The following is a 20,290-nucleotide window of genomic DNA, read 5'->3' on the forward strand; positions in this document are numbered from 1 at the left end:
TGTGGCAAATAATTTCCCATATTTGTTTAATTTTCTTGTTTTACTATCTGGCATTTGTCTGTATTTAATGATAAGCATAATTCTGTTATTTCATTTGTGAATGAATAAAAACTCTCTGCTGCAGTTACCTAGCATGTGATGGTCATCTGATGAAAACTTTTTGGCTTTTCCTAAAATAAGTAGTGTGATCTCAAAGCAGAGGTACCTCCTTCCCCCGTCTTCCTAAGCATCATGACAAACTTTATGTATTGCTATGCTATGACAAGCAGCATTTTTGAACATTGCAACTTTTTTTGATCTGCTCTTAGAAAAATCTTTAGTTCATTTAATTTTAGGGACAGATATGCCTTATTAAGGTAGTCACACAATTAAGTATAAAATAAGAGGCTTTCCAAAAATTGGACTCATTTTATTGCCTTTCTCATTTTCTAGCAACTGGATGCTGAGGTCTGCTACATTCTAAAAGTATTTGAAGTGTTAAACCTCAGAGGAGCCCCTGTAAAGGAAAAGACTCAACAGGTGAAGGAGCTCACTCAACTTCACCAGAAACAGAAGGAGAGACTCGAAGATTATGAGAATATACTGTCTAAGGCAGTCAGGTTCCATCGAGTCAAGGAAGAAGTAAGAATTATAACACTTATCTTTCAGACTTTATTTTTCTTAAAATAATAAAAAATTAATTTTACCAAAAAATGCCTTTAGTGACTTGCTTACAGAGGAAAATCTAAACTACTGAGCTGACATCTGAGGCCTTCTATAACCTGTCTTCAAAGTCTTCTCTAGAATTTCTCTTCCATTAAGACTTTTTCTTAATGCAGTAGTTCTCAAATTTTTTGGTCTCAGGACTTTATATTCTTAAAAATTATTAAGGACCCTCCCCAAAGAGTTTTATGTAAGATATATCCCTTGATATTTACCATATTGAATATTAAAAGATCTTAATGTTATTGTGAAGATAGTTTTGATTTTGCAGGTGCCCTGAAAGAGTCTCAGAGACCCAAAGGGTTCCTGAAACACCCTTTGACATCACCCTAAGGAAACAGTCCCTGGAACACACTTAGGCATTAGAAACCCCTGCTCTTGCCAAACTGGACTGATCTTTGTCCTTCGCTATATAATTCACATTTCCATTTCTGTTCCTTTCCACATATATACATATATGTAAATACACACATATACCCATCCTCATGATGCTCTTTTCCATTTTTTCCACTTACCTGACTATCACCCTTCCTTCAAAGTCTAAATTGAATATTTTTCCAACTGCCCTAGAATACAGTGTTCACTTCTTCCTCTAAAGTCATTTAAGCACTTATGGAGTTATTAATGTGGTATTGAGATAATTATTTTATGTAATCACAATTATTTAGTTACAAGCTATTATTACTGTGGCACTTAATAAGCAATTGATTAATTAATTGTAGCGATGACACTTATAACTAGGGAAGTGATTAGTAGAATTCTAGCTCACTGGTTAAAAAAAAATTAAAGTGGAAAAGGTTGCAAGTTTTGTATAATTCTTAATCCGTTGCATTTCAGCTGGAAAGTCTCACCAAATCAGAAGGGGAATTTCTTGAGCCCGTTCTTGAATGGGATGACACCTTCAATGCTAAAATTCTCCTCTCTGGTTCTCAAGAAAAGCAGGCCCACATAGAACATCTTTATAAACTGGCCCTTTCCTCAGGAATGGACATCATTTCAGCAGTGCAGCAACCTGTAAGCAATTTGGAAGAGAGACATCAGTTTTACCTAATTGTAGCTGGGAGTTGGACTACAATATAAAAGCAGTCTCCCTGATAGATAAAAACCTATTGTAACACAATACTACATTATTAGCTGTAGGTATTGGTAGAATTGTTTCTTTTTTTCCCATGTCACCCTATGGCAAAAAAGGCAAACTAAAAAGATAGAAATCAGAAAATGAAATGTATAGGTTCTGGAATCATTGAACATTACAGACGGTTTCTTAGATTAAAAACATGGAGTTCAACATGTTTATTTGGCAGATTAGGAAACTGAGAGCTGGAGAGGGGAAGTGACTTCCCAGCAGAATACATCTGGTTAATAGAGGCAGGATTAGAATTCAGGCCTCCTTATTTCCAGGCACTAAGCTGCAACAATATTTCCTTCTTCTGTGATATCTGATCTGCTTTATAATGTTCTAATAATAGCAACAGAGAGCTGACAGAGGAAAACTAACTCAAAACTCTAATGAATAAAACACTAGACCCCAATTAATTTAAAAAAAAAAGAATTATTGATGTGAAAAAGGCCACATCCCATTACAGCATTAGTGATGTCATCATGGATTCTTTGCTGACAATTGCTTTAAGGCTGTCACTGGGCTGCATGGGTATAGTGTTTCTGAAGTATTACCCCCTTATCCCCTCAAAAAAAACCTCCAAAAGGCATTGATATAAAAAAATGCTATTCCTGTTGGTAGTTCAATTCCTATTCTAAGAAGAGCCATTTTTAGGGAAAGCTTATCCTTGTGGAAAAATTTATTTTTGTATGAGATTTTAGCAGAAGGGAGGAAAAGGTGCAGGACTCTTACTTTGTACAAATAATGTGAATTGTTCTCAAATCTGCATCTGTAATTTAGCCTTGCAGCTTCTGAGCAAAGATTGGAGACATGCATAACAAACCTAAGGTTAAGCTGGAGATGACAAGAAAATGATAGTGTAAGAACCAAGTTTTCTAATGCATATTTTATGCTTTTTGAAAGACAGATTATACCCTATAATGAATGGTGTCTCTGAGATGGTCGGATCTGATGAATAAACGGTCTGAACATAGAGCTTCAAGGCTGGGAATGTAACTGTTAGCATTTCCAATATTAACGGTGACTTCTCTCTGAAACAATTGTATTTTAATAAGCTACAGTTAGGGGAAATCAGAAGTCATTTTATTTAAAAACAACAACAATGGTGTCATTTAAAAATGTCATATTTCAAAGTAGACTCCTCTTACTGCTGTTTGATCTTTTCTTCTCTGTCATTTTCTCTTTCTCTCTCTCATTTCTAGACTTGCTTTAATATTTCTGCAAAGACTGTCCAGCAGCAGCTCGAAATACTCCAAGGTGACAGTATGGCCTGGCACTCCAAAGCCGATAAGTATGAGGAGGAGCTGACCCGCATTTTACAGTACTGCTCTACTAAAGAAGAGATAAATGAGGTCTGGTGGAAAGAAGCTGTAAATGACCAAAAGCTAGGCTATGCGCTAACACTGGCTGCTGCTTGGTATTTATTTATTCCTCATCTGTCCCCGGTGTACCAGCAGGGGTCTTTCTTCTTACCAATGGTTTTTAATCCATTGAGCAGTAGTAGTCTCTGGGTTTGGGGAATCTGAGCTTCTTTCAAGCTTAGATGATGTTAATGTCTTCTCATGGAGAGGAAACAATGTAGAGGAAACAGTGATTCAGAACAGAAACTTTGGTTGTAATATTGGGCACCAATTTTGAAATGGCTTCTAACTAGAGTATATAGGTTTCTTTCAAAAATGTCTCCCTGGAAGGGAGGTACTGTTCTTATTCCTCTAACATCTTTGCTAACTCTAAATTCTATGATCCTATGTCATTAGCAAGGCAGCTGGATATGGAAATAAGGGAAGTTCAATGTAGAGACTATATAATTTTGGGTAAATTGGCCAATATTCTTTGGAAAAATACAGAGTAACAAAATGCAATGAAAAGCATGCCACTTACTATCTGTGTGACTTTAGGCAACTCTTACCATCTCTAACCCTTCATTTCCTCATCTGTAAAATAAGAGTGGGATAGACGGCTTCTAAGGTTCCTTAAATCTTCATTCCTATGATCAACAAGGTCAAATGTGTGATCTTACTCAGACTGCTTTTTTTCCCCAGCAAAACAAATGTATCACAGTAAAATGAGGCAACAAAAAAGCCTCTATTCCCTTTCCTTGTCCCTCTCCCCTCTCTGTCTCTCTCTCTCTGTCTCTCTTCTCTTCTCTGTCTGTTTCTCCCTGTGTCCTCTTTGTCATTCTTCTCTGTCTTTCTTTCTCTCTATCTGCCTCTCTGTCTCCTCTCTGTCTCTCTCTTTCTATCTCTGTCTCTCTTCTTTCTCTCTCTGTCTCTCTCTGTCATTCCTCTGTCTCTCTCTTTCTTTCTGTCTCTCTCTGTCTTTCTCTCTGTCTGTCTCTGTTACACACATACATACATACATACATACATACACACACACACACACACAAAACCACAGGATTTGAGCTAGAAGCCCCCTTTTAACTTTAAATCTGTGATTCTGTGCTTCAGTTTATCCAGACCCCTCTTTATGAAAAGGAAATTCCAGAAAGGCTATTCAGCTTAGCCAGAGTCATTTATTAAGACCTTAAATAGCACACAGTTTCCTATCACACAAAGGAGAATGAGCTGGATTCCACCCCTCCCTTCCCCCTCTTACTCTAACCTCTCAGACTCTTATGGTTTCCTGGGTACAATAAGACAATGGCACTAATTAGGATGTGGGGCATATGCCTGTACCAGGGTGGGCAACCAGAATGAGTACTTCTGAGTCCTGAGTTAAATGTTCCTTTCCATCCCTTGAGGAAATGAGAACGCCCTGTTCTTATCCATACTACTTATGTTTATCTTATTAATTCTAGATCCAAAAATATTATCAGAAACTGTCATCTCATAGTAACATAGTAAGAAAAATCAGTCACTTAGCAGTGGCCTACTTCCAAAATGCAGGGAATACCCACTTGCCATTACCCACAGCATAATTAGCCCCGTGGTTTTAGATTTCAGGCAGGTGCATGTCCTATAAAATGATCATGACTTGAACATGGCATGAGAGGGAGAATGTGGTCCCTTCCCTTCTAGACCCAGAACAACAGGAGGGAAACAGGAACAGAGCTCTGACAACTATTTTTATTTCAGTCCTGTGCAAATGATTGTAGAGCTTTGCTATCTTTTTTTGTGACCCTGGAGATATAGCTTTTTGGGACTGAGACAAGTTTGCTAGTTTGGGGCTGTGAGTTACTAGATATAGTCCCTCTGCTATCCAGGGATGTAATAATTGGGTCTTCTGGGTGCCCCCAAGTTATAGTCTGCAGCTAACATTTTCTTTCTTAGTAAGAACTTGCAATGCTTTGTTAAAGAAAACACCCAGGGACTTCAGCTTATTTCTAAAACACGACTACAGTCTCATACATTTTGACTAGAGCAGCTGGGGAAGCATTTTTTTTTTTGTAATTTTTTTTTTCTAATACGGCCTTATGATCCCTTGTCCCCGAACAAAATCACTTTCCTGTACTCAAGGTCACATCATATGGCAGCTGAGTCCCTCCTGACTTTCAAATTCTGTGATTCTGTGACTCATTCTTTCTTTATCACTGCCTTTACTGTACAAAAGTGATCGTTCCTAATCCTTCAGAGATAGTCAAGCAAGGCATTTCTGAATTTATTGATGACATAGGTAGGACAACCACCAGCTGCCCTTAGCCCAGTGTCTATTTGTACTATAGGGAGACTAGCCAAGCTGTGTCATCTGTAAAGCTGGGTCTGGCTGACGGGCTCCCAGATTCAGTACTTCTATTTACAGGGCTACAACCTCAGGGTGGAAAGCCTTCCCAGAAGCCAGGGGGAACAGAGCTACAAAGGTAGCTTCCGGGAATGACAAAAGTGTTTCTGGATTAGCCAGCAGTGTGATATCAGGGATGACCCAGCCTTATACCAAGGACTAGTGCACACAGCTGGTTCTGTGGTCCAATGGGAGAGTTTTGCTCTGTGTTCCTAGACTAGAGGCAGAAAAAGGGGGGAGGCAGCCGATCATATCAGTCTCAGTGTTACCTCTAGCACTGAATGATATAACCAGGGTAGATTGGGATAGAGAAATCTGTTGTTTGTACTTAGAGTCCTGTGCATCTTGAGTGAATGGCTGGTATATTTAGCATTGTAGTTTTTCTGTCACTCAAAAGCTAATTTACAAATTTACTATTATTTGTCACTTCATTTGCTAATGGAAACCTTAGATATCACTTTGTCCAATAACCTTATTAACAATATAAAGAAATTAAGGCTTAAAGATGTCACACGACTGCTACGTCACAAAGCTAGTAAATGGGGAAGCCACAATTTAAGCCTACATCTCCTAACATTCAAAGAAATGTTCCTTCCACTATACTATGAATAGCTTATTAATGAACCAAGCATCTATTAAGCACCTCTTCTGTGAACCCTACAAGGTGCTCTGCAATTAAAAAAGATACATACAGGATATAGATCTGGAGCTCTAACAACAGCTGGAGAATCAAAACATACACATGTGAAACAAAGACAATTGTAAGACAACTTGTAAGCAACTTCATGTTTCTATGGTATAGACTGTACTTAGGGAGAAAGCAGGATATTGTGGACCTGGTGGTCAACACAGAAGACCTGATTTCAAAAGACCTAGAATTTTCAAATATCAGCTTCACTATTTACTAGGTATGAGATCTTAGTTATGAAGTGGTTTTATCTTGGTAAGCTGAAGCTTTTCCATATAAAAAATAAGGATGATATTTTCACTACTGAGCCCACAGGGCTATTGGCAGGAAAAAAAAAAGCTTTGTAAAGTGCTCTATAATTATGAATTGTTACATAAGTTTTGAGGGAATTTAGAGTAAGAGAAATGCCACCCCAAGTTGAGTTAGTTGGGGAAGGCTTTTTAGAGGAAATGAAATCCTGGCTTTTAAGACAGTCTAATAAGAGAAGGATAATTCAAGCATGGGGCAGAGTACAAGGAAAGTCAGCACAAAGATGACCTAAGAATATATAGTGGATGATAATTCAATTAAGTATTTATTGACAGAAGCCAGCTTCAGAATCTGGAAAATCTGTCCTAGGTTACTCCCAACCTCTCAGTGTCCTGGATAATTCCTTAAGACACTAACGCAGGGCAGTTTCTGATATGCATCAGTGAACTGAATTCTGAACTTGGATGAAACTTACATGCAATTTGGATGCTTTCTGAACCAATGAAAGTGGTCTGAACCAACAAAACAGGTCCTGGTGGTAACCTGCTAGAAGCTGAGTATAAAAAGATAAAGAACAGCAGCAACATAATCCCTGCCTTCAGGGAGCAATCTGATTGGATGTGGGAAACAGTACATACACAAATAAGTAAGACGTAAGGCAGGATGAATTAAGGACAAAATGCATTAGGAAAATTGGACATGGTAGAGACATTTTTGCCTTAGGAGAGGGGTAGATCAAGAGAGGTTCCAGAGGAACGTGGTATCTAAGATCATGGCTGAAGACAGAGAATTTCAACAAGCTATGATGAAGGAGCAAATTCCAGGCAAAGGCATATAGGCAGCCTGCTTGAATGTACAAAATGGGAAAGGCCAGAGAAAAGCTGGAGAACATTGTCCCTGTGGGCTCTGATGTTATATTATTAACAGAAGGAGAAAATGTAAGTAAAAAATGCAATAAATTAGGGTAGATTTGATTCTCACCATAAACATATGTAGCTGCTGTGCAAAACACCATCAGCTCCCTGGGCTTTTCAACCTAATGCAGGCTTAATGGAAAAATAATTGTAAGGTGTATTTCCAGTGCTCCTTAGTCTAAATAATGAGCACTTGTTATGTTTTCTGTTATGGAACTCAAAATAGCAAGAAACAGCTGAATTCCACAATGCAATAAATGGTGGTGTTTGGCATACAAACATTATTAGTACTGTTACATCTGGGGCACTTGAAACACTAAGTAAAATACAAAATTTTATTGAACTAATTTTTATTATTATTTACAGAAGACAGGGTACTACATAAAACAATAATGCTAGGTTCCTTACCCAGCAGCCTATCATTTTATTAAGTCAGCTACAGAACTTAATAGAAAGGATATTTGTTATACATTGCCTGGCTGCCAAGGTTTGAAAGTCCTTCACAAATGATGTTTACATGAACACTAATTGACCATCATTTGTCAGTGGGCTAATCAGAGTCCTCAGGATATTCTTCTCTCAGCATCTCTCTGGAAAGTAGAGTTCAGTTGGGTCTTGTCCGCACAGTCTCTGTTTCTTTCTTTAGGATATAAATCACTTGTCTTCTCAAAGCATTTTAAGATTCTACCTGTTGTCAGTCCATAGCATAGTGTAGTCAGTTATTTCATCAATCAATGACAGAAAAAAACTGGTCAGACCATACCAAAATCAATTTACACAGTCTTAGAGTAATTCAAACTACACTAAAGGGAGATCATAGGTATCTACATGGCTTAGTGGATAGAGTGTTGGCCCTGGAGTCGGGCAGGCCTGAGGTTAAGTCCTGCCTCAGACACTCACTAGCTGTGTGACTCCGGCCTGTTTGCCTCAATTTCTCCTCTATAAAATGAACTGGAGAAAGAAATGACAAACCATTCCAGAATCTTTGCCAAGAAAACCCAAATGGGGTCACGAACAGTTAGGCATTACTGGAATGACTCAACAGAAACCACAAAGAGGGACTAAATTGGGTTGGGGAGAGTAAATTGCTCAAGGGGGTTAACATAATGTATTAGTGGAACGATGATGGGATGCCCTTTATAGGCAAAACAACAACAACCAAAACAAACTAATAAGCAACTTCCACCTGACTTAATGCAAAAAAAAGGTGGACTTTTTAACCTCAGTTGTATAGCGTGACTTAGAAAATTATTATCGCCTTTGTCTATACTTCAAACATTATAAAACACTGTCTAAGTCTGAGAGATAAGATTGGTTTAATATTTTTTAATTTCACCCTAGAATATATATTTTTGCATACATTTTGAACATTGTAGATTTTTGTGTGTTTGGCAATCTGCACCAATTGACAAGATGTACAGTCATTCAGTCATGTCCAACTCTTTGTGACCCCATTTGGGGTTTTCTTGGCAAAGATACTGGAGTGATTTGCCATTTCCTTCTCTAGCTTATTTTACAGATGAGGAAACTTAAGGCAAACAGAGTTAAGTGACTGATCCAGGGTCTCACAGCTAGTACCTGAGGCCAGATTTGAACTCAGGTCTTTCTGACTCCAGGGCTAGTTTTCTATCCACTGCACCATCTTGATGCCCCATCAAAGGCACAAGTTAACAGTCCACTGTACCATATGAAAGAAGTCATGAAATCATGGGTTGGTGAGGCTAGAAGGGATCTTAGAGATGATCTCCTACTACCCTTTTGTGCTACAGATGAGGAAACTGAGGTCCAGGTGGGATACTTAACCAAAGTTACACATGTCAAAGCCAGAACTAGAACCCAATCTTTCCTGGTTAAGTACCCTTTCTATGACACCATACTGCGTATTCCAGCTTGGTCACTTATTTTTTAAATTTCTAAATTTAATGTGATCAGTTTATTTTAAGCCTATTTTCTTCATTAACCAACATGGTTAATATGTCCCTGATAGAGAATGGAGAGAGAGAAGGAAATAGGTCAATGACATTCAAAATAACCATTCTGGGCAAATACTTTTAGACACATATCATCTAACTTTTAAACTGTTGTATAATAATAATAATACATTACATTACCTATCTGAAGCTCTTCTATCTAGAACATAGATGAGACCCAAAGAATAAATACATTTTTAAAAGTCCTCTGAGCAGCCCAAAATGGATACCACAATGTCTATGCCTATGTGCCATGTGTGAAATTTACATATAGGGGAGTCTCTCAGGCCATTCACTCAGGGCCTACTTGTAATTATTTCATACACAATTCAAACAAATTTAATGATTTCTTTTTGCAAACCCTGAAATCCAACCTTTGACATTTATTACTTGTATGGCCCTAGACAAGTCTCTTAACCTGTTTGACTCCATTTCCTCATCTGTAAAATGAGGATCATAATAGGACCCCCCAAGCTGTTGAGAGGATAAAATAATATTTATAAGGTGCTTTGCAATTCTTAAGGTAATATATAAATGTTAGCTATTATTAAGTATTATATGTTTTTCTGTGGCCATAGGTGGGGGAAATCCATCAAGTATGCTGCTCTTCAGAAGACAAGACAGTTACCATTCAGCCTGTACTCAAAACATTTCCAACTGGGTAGAGCCTGTCTAAGCTTTGCACAGCTTTTGAGACTACAGAATTATTTCAAAGTCATTCTCAGGCACCGGCATGTTAGTAAACAAAAAATCCTATATTCTGTAAGGAATGAAAATAAACAGTACCCTGGTGCTAGTTAGTGAAGGATCGAATGAGCCCAGTCCAATGACGAGTATACATCTTGATGATTCTAATCATTGAGAACAGGTTAAATTATTGACAGCATATTATGCTTAATAACTCAGGGAGGTAGGTGATACATTTTAAAAACATTTCTTTCTGAAGAAATCTAAAGAAAATGAGTAAAATACAAACGATTTTGACACTGTATGGGATAAGAACTTAGCTTATTCAGAAAACAGATTTTCAGAATTAATTATTTTCCAAAAGATCCAGAGAGACATAGTTTTAAAGAAACTAAGTTTAGTTTTCTGGGCCCTCAGATCAGTATGAACCCTAATCAACACAGAAAGCTTGTTCAATGACTAAAATGTTTGAATAATTATGATAAACTGATGCCCCAAGATGTTAAGAAAAAAAGAGAGAAAGGAAGGAAGGAAGGAAGGAAGGAAGAAAGAAAGAAAGAAAGAAAGAAAGAAAGAAAGAAAGAAAGAAAGAAAGAAAGAAAGAAAGCCCACTTAAGAACTGCTGATAGAGGAGAACTGTCCTTTACCTCAAATATTATAATGCTATGATTGGCTCAGTGGTCTGTACTTTGGTTGTTGGGAACAGTAGGCTTCTGGACAAGAGTTAGTATAGAAAGAAAGGAATAGGAAGGGAATTAAAGGGAGGGAAGGGATCCTAAAGACCCCAAGATATCTCCTGCTCTGATACCTGAACTTTGGGCAGCACTGACTTTTTCTTAATTTCCTCTTTTAAAATGTTCGTACTTAGAATAGCATCTGAGGCAGCAGCAGTGTGGTTAATAAGGCACTAGACTTGGAACTGGGGTGTTTTAAATAATAATATTTTATTATTAATAAGATTAAAAGAACCATAATAATAGCTAACTTTAGTACATTTAAAATGCTTTACATATGTTAAAATAATTTGATCCTCACAACAACCCTAGGAGGTAGGTGCTAGTATTACTGTTGCTGCTTGTTCTTTGTTCTTGAAGAGGACCATAACATCAGGAAGGTGATGCCGTGACTTAAGAGTGAATTGGATTTAAGTGAGGGACGGCTGTGCAAAGTCACCAGCCTCACTCTCTCCTCTGGACACATCTGGGTCCAGTGGCAAGATATGGATTAGGACGACTGGAGATAGCCCAGGATTCAGTAGGTACACCTTAACCTTTTTAAACTAAGGTCTTTCTGAGTTCTTACTTTGGCTGAGGGAACACCTATTCAGTGATTAAGACTAAGTAAGAAATGAACCAAGGAATGGCTTCTTTTACTTAATTAAAAAAAACTGATCTGAAAGGGGAAGACCCTCAGGATTTCTGGCCAAAACAAAAACAATTATTGTTTACATTCACTCTGAGCCATCAGAGCCCAATGAGAAGGGTAGACTCACTGGTCTCCAAGAGTCCCTTCCAGTTCTAAACCTATGAGTCCATGGCTAAAATAAAATGCACACATTCCCTTATTCCCCTAGTCCAAGTATGAACAATTTTATCAGAAAACTTTTCTTTAATTAGTTATAGACAATAGCGAGGTAATGGGGGGGGGGGGAGTCCATTGCAGCAAGGGAAGCATAGGAAAGGATTTGAAAGGAGAAAAGGCCTTACAAAAAGGGGAGTGGACTGAAGCACTGAAATTATAGAGATTTTACGGTTGTGCTCAAGGGACAGTTATAGTAAAATACGTGGTTTTTTTGAGGCATTTTCTCTACTGAAAAGTGTGCTCTGTTGCCTATACAAGTGGATTGTGGCCACACACTGCCTATAAATGCCAGGACTCATATACCAGGATTACTTTCAGCCAGGTCAGGCAAACCTAAGAAATGGAAACTTCACTAGAATCTCTGTTCATTGTTTCTCAGTCTCCTTGTTTTCGACAGACCCAGAGTCTAATATCTGACTCTGACTTATTTTGAAAGGGATTATACTTTTAAAGTAATAACTGTCATTTTTCCCTTGTCATCTACTCAGAAAATGTATTTCTTCCATTAAAATCCTACTGATTCTTCAATTGTAGGGTGGCAATACCTTGGTTCCTTGAAGGCTATTCTAACAGTGTTAGCTCTGGGAGTCTATCAAATGGTTAAGTCCTCAAACTTTGGTCTAGAGATGGACCGTGTGTCTGTCATTCTATTACTAAAACAACTAAACTTGGGAAGACTCATAATAATAACTGACATTTGTATGGTACTTTCAATTTTCCAATGGTCTTTACATACTTTCTCACCTATGCCTTGAGAAAATTCTGTGAGGTAGGTATTATAGGTATCATTTCACCCATTTTACAGATGAGGAAACTGAGGCTCACAAAGATGACCATACTTCTGTGTGGTCACATATCCAGTAAGAAGGCAGTTAGGTGGCTCAGTGAATAGAGAGTTGGGCCTGGAGTCAGGAAGACCTAAATTCAAATTCAGCCTCAGAACACTTGCTATCTGTATGACCTGGGGCAAGTCATTTAACCCTGTTTACTTCAGTTTCATTATCTGTAAAATGAGCTGGAGAAGAAAATGGCAAATCACTCCAGCATTTTTGCCAAGAAAACCCCAAATGGAGTCACAAACAGTCACAATGACTGAACAACAGTAATACCCAGTAATCATCAGAAGCAAAATTCAAACTCAGGTTTTCCTAATTCCTAGTTCAGTACTTTGTGTTCACTAGGCTATGCTATGTTACCTCCTCTCATATGAAAAATGGCCACCAGGTAAAGAGCTTTTGCTGCATCCACAATGTCTCATGAAGACTGTTTGGTAAGTTGTAGAAGGTTAAGGTCTGGATGTACCTGGGTGGGGCAGCAGAGAAAACAGTGGGCTTGGAGTCAAATCTCACCTCACATACTTCCTAGCCATGTAATCCTAGGCAAATCATTTAACTTTTCTCAGCTATAATTTCCTCATTTATAAAATGAGAGGATCAGACTTGGCTTCTGAGGTCCCTTCCAGCTCCAAATCTGTAATCCTACGGTCTATAAAAGGGGCATTTAGTTCTACCAATGAAATCATGGATTCTAGAAGAATTAAGTGAAGTAACCCTGTTTCAGTTGCTTTTTCCACCTATAAACTGGCCCAAATATCTTCTGTGTGAGTGCTTGCTTATGTCTACTATCTAAAGCGCAGCCCCAAATTGGTAGGGAAAGGGACAGAAAAGCCAAACACTTAGAAATCCAACTTCCTCCAGTTTTCCAGAAGTGTTTTTTTTAAAATGTATGAATATGTTTGCATTTCAATCACCACAATGTATTGTCATTATTATTTTGGTAAACCCAATATATGGTGACTCTTGTCTATGCTTTTATCAGTTGCCTCTTCTGATACCCTCAAGTTTAGCAGTTGGCTTTAGACATCTCTGACCATTCTCCACATTTGACAGGCTGACTAAAATTAGAAACAGCTGCATGAATCATGACACCACGGATGAATAAGAATGATACCTAGTTCTGTCAGATGAGAAAACAGAAGCGAGGTTGTGGGGTGAGGTTGGGAGGGCAGAACAAACCAGGGATGAAAGGATTTGCTAGGTTTTTTAAGTTGAAGTTAGTAAGTGAGAACTTTAGGAGTGGCTAAGAGATCTTTTTATTGCTATATATACAAAATCTTCTACAGGATCCTGTTGCTGCTTATAACTTCCACCTTGAATGGTGGTAGAATTGAATGTGGGTTGGGAAAAGCACATGGCTTTAAGTTTGAATTGGTTCTCCAGTGAGGCCAAAAGGGAAAAGTATCAGCAGCTGCAAATGTTAGACAAGAGATCTCATGTGTCAGAAATGAGCAGATCCCATTTCAATATACCCACATTGCCATGAAGAGATTCTCTGGCCCTATAAATCATCTTTGGCAGAAGGGCATACACTGAAGCAAACAGAAACTCTTGCTCATCTTTTATCAGCATTTCTGGATCAGAACTTGACGTTTTAAGTTTCATGGTATGGAGTTTAAGGATTAGATCTAAGACTTGTTCCTTATCAACTTGGCTTCAAAGAGATATTAATCTTTCTAGTATGAAGGAACAGATGTAGCACACTGAACATCACACAGAGTCTCAACCTCTCCATTTGACCAAAGTTTTATTGCTAATTTTTTTGGTTTTATGTGGATTTTAATAAAGAGGTTAATTCATCCAGGGGAAAAAAGTCAGATCAAACTAATTGATCATTTCGGATACTGCAAATGATCCATGGGCGTATCATGGGAACTCTCTGTTTTCTCAAGCATGATAGATGGTATGCCTGGAGCTGCAGATGAGTCTAAGTCAGTTATGCCCTTTGGGATCAAGAAGGTATCTGCCACAGTTATGCACGAACACAGGACTTGGTATTTTGCTCCAATGATTGAATTCATTTCCTCTTTTTACATCAAGCTCACATGCTTCCTAATCCCCAGATGACAGAGTATTTAAAACTTTGTTAATTCTTTGGTAAACATGTTAGTTGGGCAATGATGCAATTCTTATTTGACAACCAATAATCAACTAGATGCCCTCACTGTGAGACATATCTTATATTTTTGGGTCATATATAGTTTTTTCTATACAAAGCATACTACTTAAATATTTTTCTACATGGAGATGTTTAATATGTCTCCATCTCCTTGGTTTAATTATTACTTAAAACTTGTGTTTAATAATCATATTTAGTACACTAACATCATAAATGCTATTAATCATTCATAGGTAAATCTAGATAAGAATTCTAGCTCTTATATGATAATAGTAGAGGCAATGCTGATATTGTTCTAATTATTCAAATTAGCTGGCACTTTGCCAATGATTTCCCTAAGTGTTAAAGATAATTCCTAAAGATATCTTGACTAAGTTGACCCCTTGAGATGTTTGTTCTCATAATATAGCAGAATTTTAAATACTCACTCTGATAAAATTCTTTGTAGGGCAGCCAGGGTGTTATTATGACACTAATAACTGGGCTTGTGTGCAATCTTTATTCCTTCTGAAATCATTTGTTTGCTGTCATTAAGAGATGGTTTACATGTTATCCCAGCTTCTATTAACAGCTCACATTTCACAGTGTCTTGGACTAGACACTCAATAAATATTTATTGAATCGAGTTATCTGCTATAATATGGCCAAGCCTTTCAGATAAATGCCTCCATATGAATTTAAAACAAGTATTGATTATTGTTGGGTTCCTCACTATTTTAGAGAGTGGTGGAGAACACAAAAAGTAGGGGGTTTCTAGTGTTTCCTGTGTTGGTAATATTTTCAGTGTGTTCTTAAATTCTGGGAAATATTGTCAGGTTGACATAGTTTGTAGTAGGATGGGTCAATTAAATATGGAATAAAAAAGTGGGGATTTTCATTCCACGGTCAGGTATTTTTATTTGCACAAGATAATTTTGCTTTCCTCGGATGCAATGGTGATTACTCTTAGACTTTGTGTTCAGTGATCTCCAAATGGCAACTCTCTTCCAGAAAATACATGAAGAATATCATTGGCTAAATTATTCAGAGCAAGAATTTAATGTTCTACAAGTCCCTATTGGTTCTAATCTTCCACTCTACAATTTACGCTTCATTTTCAGTTCTCCACTTACCATCTTTACACAGGTATACCTAGGTGACTTAAGAGAATTCTGCACAAGGTGGCTATTTGTGAAGGCTGATCTGAGTCAAAAAAAAATAAAAGGAAAGAATCAGACTAAAAGTTAGAGTACATATATATATAATTATACAGGATATCCACAAACTCTTAGTAGATGTTTAAGCTAATAAAACTGAAACTACCATTAATATTTTTGCTGTACCCCATATTCAAACTATTGAATACAAGAATGATAGCATAGTAAAAAATGTAAGAACTTAGAGTACAGGTAGGTCCTGATTAGTGTGGGAAATAGGCACATGTATTCAAATTTGCACTTTTCAAAGTTATAATTCCATAAAATATTGTGATTGGTTTCAGTCCAATGAAAATATGTGGTGCAAATTTAAAAAAATTTGTGACCATTTCATAGGATTTATTATTCATACTAATCAGGACCTAGCTATCAATTTTTTAGAGGACTTTATTAACAGTCCTCTGTAATTCCTTTGTGAATATATTATAGCCAAAGGAGTTGTGAAAGCAGACAACCTTGGTTTTTATTCCCTTCTGCTACTTATGAAGTGGATCCGAATACTACCCTCCTGTAGTTACTAACTGTGTACAAATCAATCAATCGATAAACATTTATTAAGTGCTCACTATGTGCCAGGCACTGTGCTAAGTGCTAGGGACACAAAATGAGCCAAAAGACAGTTGCTGCCCTCAAGGAGTTTACAGTCCAGTGGGAGAGGCAATATGCACACAAATATATACAAAGCAAGATATATACACAGCACAAAGAGGAAATAATTAAGAGAAGGAAGATAATGGAATTAAGAGGGGTTAGGGAAGACTTCCTATAGAAAGTGGGATTTTAATTGGGATTTACAAGAAGCCAGGGAAGTCAGTAATCAGAGTGGAGAAGGGAGAACGTTCCAGGCATAGGGGAGAGAATGCCTGGAGCCAAGAGATAGGGTGTCTTGTTGGCCAGGAGGCTAGTGTCACTGGATCAAAGAGTACTTGTCAGGGAGAGATGTGTAAGAGGATTGGAAAGGTAGTAGGGTTGGGCAGATTATAAAGGACTTTTAATGCTAAACAGAGAATTTAGTACTTGCTTCCCAGGCAATAGAAGGCTAATGAAGTTTACTGAGTGGAGGAGGGAGGAGGGGGCGGGTGACATGGCTCTACCTACATTTTAGGAAAATCACTTTAGTGACTGAATGGAGGATGGATTGGAGTGGGGAGAGGTTTGAGGCAGGCAGCCCCACCTGAAGCCTATTGCCATAGTCCAGGCATGAGGTGATGAGAAAGGTAAGTGAGAATGGTGGCAATGTAAGAAAAGAGAAGGGGGTGTGTTTGAGAGATACTGCAAAAGTGAAATCAATAGGTCTTGGCAACAGCTTGGATATGGGGGATAAGAGGTAGTGAAGAATCCAGGATGACTCCTAGACTGCTAGCCTGCCCTCTATAGTAATAGGGAAAGTAGGAGGGGGAGGGTTTAGGGGAAAGATAATGAGCTCTGTTTTGGACATATTGAGTTTAAGATGTCTACTGGACATCCAATTTGAGATGTCTGCAGTTGGAGATGCAAAATTGGAAGCCAGCAGAGAGATTGGGGTAGGATAGGTAGATTTGAGAATCATCAGCAAAAAGATGGCAATTAAATCCATGGGAGCTGATGAGAATACCAAGTGAAGTAGAATAGAAGGAAAAGAGAAGAGGGCCCAGGACAGAACCCCAAGGGATACCTATGGTTAGAAAGCACGGTCTAGAGGAGGATCCAGCAAAAGAGACAGAGAATGAGGGGTCAGCTAGGTAGGAAGAAAACCAGGAGAAAGTGGTATCCCCAAAACACAGAGAGAAGAGAGTTTCAAGGAGAGAGTGATCAGTGGTGTCAAAGGCTGCAGAAAGGTTAAGGAGAATGAGAACTGAGAAAAGGCCATTGGATTTGGCAACTAAAAGATCATTAGTAACATTGGAGAGAGCAGTTTCTATGTCATGTTAAGGTCAGAAACTAGATTGTCAGAGGTTAAGAAGAGAGTGAGAGGAGAGAAAATAGAGGCATATATCATAGACAACTTTTTTGAGGAATTTAGCTACAAAAGGCAGAAGAATATAGGGCAATAGTTAGCAGGGGTGGAAAGATCAAGTGAATGGTTTTTTTCAGGACAGAGGAGAAATGGACATGTTTGTAAACAGTAGGAAATGAGTCAGCAGAGAGGGAGAGATTGAAAATAAATGCAAGAGTGGGAGTGACAGAGGAGGCAGTATGTTGGAGGAGATGAGATGGAATGAGATCACTTGAACAACCAGTCCTAGTTTCCACTGATATAAAATTTTCACCACCTAATTCACAGTCCTGTTGTGAAATTCAGAGATAATACATGTAAGGTGCTTTGTAAAATGTGTCAGAAATGACAGCATCAGAAACTGTCTTGCAAAGAAGCCTAGGAAATGGAACCTAGAGTTCTTAACTTGGGGTCCAGGGACCTCAGGGGTCCAAGAACTTGAGTGGAAAAATAAGTCACATCTTCGTTTTCACTAACTTTTGGTTTCCTTTGTAATGCTGTGTATTTTATTTCATGTGTTTAAAATATTCTCCAAAGGGATCCATGGGCTTCATTCACGATAGGCTACCAAAGGGGTCCATGACACACACACAAAAGTTAAAAATCACTAGATTAGAGGCTCTGTTCCATGTTATTACACCACTTTTTCCATTTTTAGAGAGGAGTCGTTGATAGAGGACTGCTCTTGGAATCAGGATGACCTGGTTTCTAGTTCACCCTCTGATATTGCCTCTCTGTGTGACTCTTGGCAAGTCATACAATCATCCAGTGCTTCAGGGAAACTCTCTAGGCCTGTAAATTGCAGAAAATAGCTAATCTCCATTGATAGAGGAAGTTTCCTTACTGCTAATGAAATTACAAGTCTAGAGCAGGGGTTGGCACATCACAGCCTGGCAAACTAAAAATGATTTTTATATATTAATATTTAACAGTCATTGAATTATCACTTTTAATTTAATATTAAATATTTTTAAATAACAATTTTAAATAACATTCAAAAATGTAAAAACCATTCTTAGCTAGAGCCCTACAAAACAGGCAGCAATGTAGATTTGGCCTGGGGATTGTAGTTTTGTAGACCTATTACATATATGTATATCTGCACATATAAATACATATACACCCACATACATACATACACATATACACTATGTATTTGTGTGTATGCATATGTACATATAAACATATGCACAAGCATATATGCATATAACTATACATATAATATATGATACAGACATACATCTATAAAAATATATGTATACATATAGAAGCATACATACACATATATTCATTTAAACAGACCTATTTTCTATTAAGCAGTGCTCTAAATATGTCAAAATACATAAGATCGATCAGTACCTTCATATATTGAAATAACGACTCATTAAAGTAAGATATTAATGTCTTTTAAAATGCACTTTCTCTTTCTCCAATTGCAGCATAGAGAATCATTCAAAGATATTAAAAAGAAATTTAACAATTTGAAATTTAACTATTCCAAGAAAACAGAAAAGGCTCGCAATTTAAAAGCTCTCAAAAATCAAATTCAACAGGTGGATATTTATGCTGAAAAAATGCAGGTATGTATTAAACCTCACAAACTGTATAATAATATCTGTTGCTTTTCACTTTTCAGTTCTAAAGTCCCAACTAACTATTGGCTATGTGCATTGTAGGAAGCTGACATGGACAGGGTTTCAGTAATTCCTACTATTTTTAGTACTCTTGGACTGCTCACCTAAGAGTTACTTATGGCTAACTACCATGAATCTAATGCTTTAAAAAGAAAAAAAAAGAATTCTGGCTAATCTGAAAGAAAAAGCAATCTTAAAAAACATATTGTTGTGATTATTAGGATTTTTAAAAGACAACAGAGAAGACTTCATTTTTTTCTAGGTCATTGCTCTTAGGAATGCCTCTGTTATTATAAATAGAAATAATTTTTCTTATATTATAATTATAAATATAATATTAATTTTTCTTTTGCTCAGACTCTAAAGAAAAAAATGGAAAACTTTGAGAACAAAATATCTGATTCTTTATTAAATTATCCAAAAAATAAAGCAACAATCCTTTTGGAATTGATAAAGGACTTGAAGAAACAAGTAGATGAATTTGGCAGAGTTGTGGAAGATTACAAGAAGAATTTGGATCTGACTGAGCATCTTCAGGAGTTGATGGAGGAGGTACTAACCCAAGCTTGAACAAGCTCAGAGTAGGGAAAGAATAATGAAGGGACCTAGGCTAATTGACCTGAAGTTGTTCATAACATTTGAGTGGATTGGGAGGCTTACCTTGAAGCAAATAATTCTCTATTTCACTAATTAAGTTTTTAAACATAGAAGAAATGCAAGGGTTGCAAATAGACTAATAGATATTTATAATCACCTTGGAATTTGGTTTAAAAAAATACCTTATCAGTTTGCATATATTTCTCAAACTTTGAAAGCATTCAGATATTTCTTAATATGTCCCTATGGTAAGAATAATTATACTGGGAATATTTTTGTGTTTAGCAATGGTGGTGAGATTT

General features: G+C 37.4%; 1 protein-coding gene across 1 annotated transcript in view; it reads left to right on the forward strand.

Moving 5' to 3' along the window:
• The window catches only part of CCDC141 (coiled-coil domain containing 141), a 272,693-nt gene that overhangs the window by 187,801 nt on the left and 64,602 nt on the right, over positions 1-20,290 (forward strand). Inside the window, 5 exon segments of the mRNA XM_078146957.1 lie at positions 433-621; positions 1,540-1,716; positions 3,025-3,174; positions 19,197-19,337; positions 19,749-19,943. Of these exon segments, the coding sequence (XP_078003083.1) occupies positions 433-621; positions 1,540-1,716; positions 3,025-3,174; positions 19,197-19,337; positions 19,749-19,943 (852 nt within the window).

This window comes from Phascolarctos cinereus, unplaced genomic scaffold, assembly GCF_003287225.1.
Source record: "Phascolarctos cinereus isolate Bilbo 61053 unplaced genomic scaffold, phaCin_HiC Scaffold_726;HRSCAF=1367, whole genome shotgun sequence".
NCBI classification, from domain to species: domain Eukaryota; kingdom Metazoa; phylum Chordata; class Mammalia; order Diprotodontia; family Phascolarctidae; genus Phascolarctos; species Phascolarctos cinereus.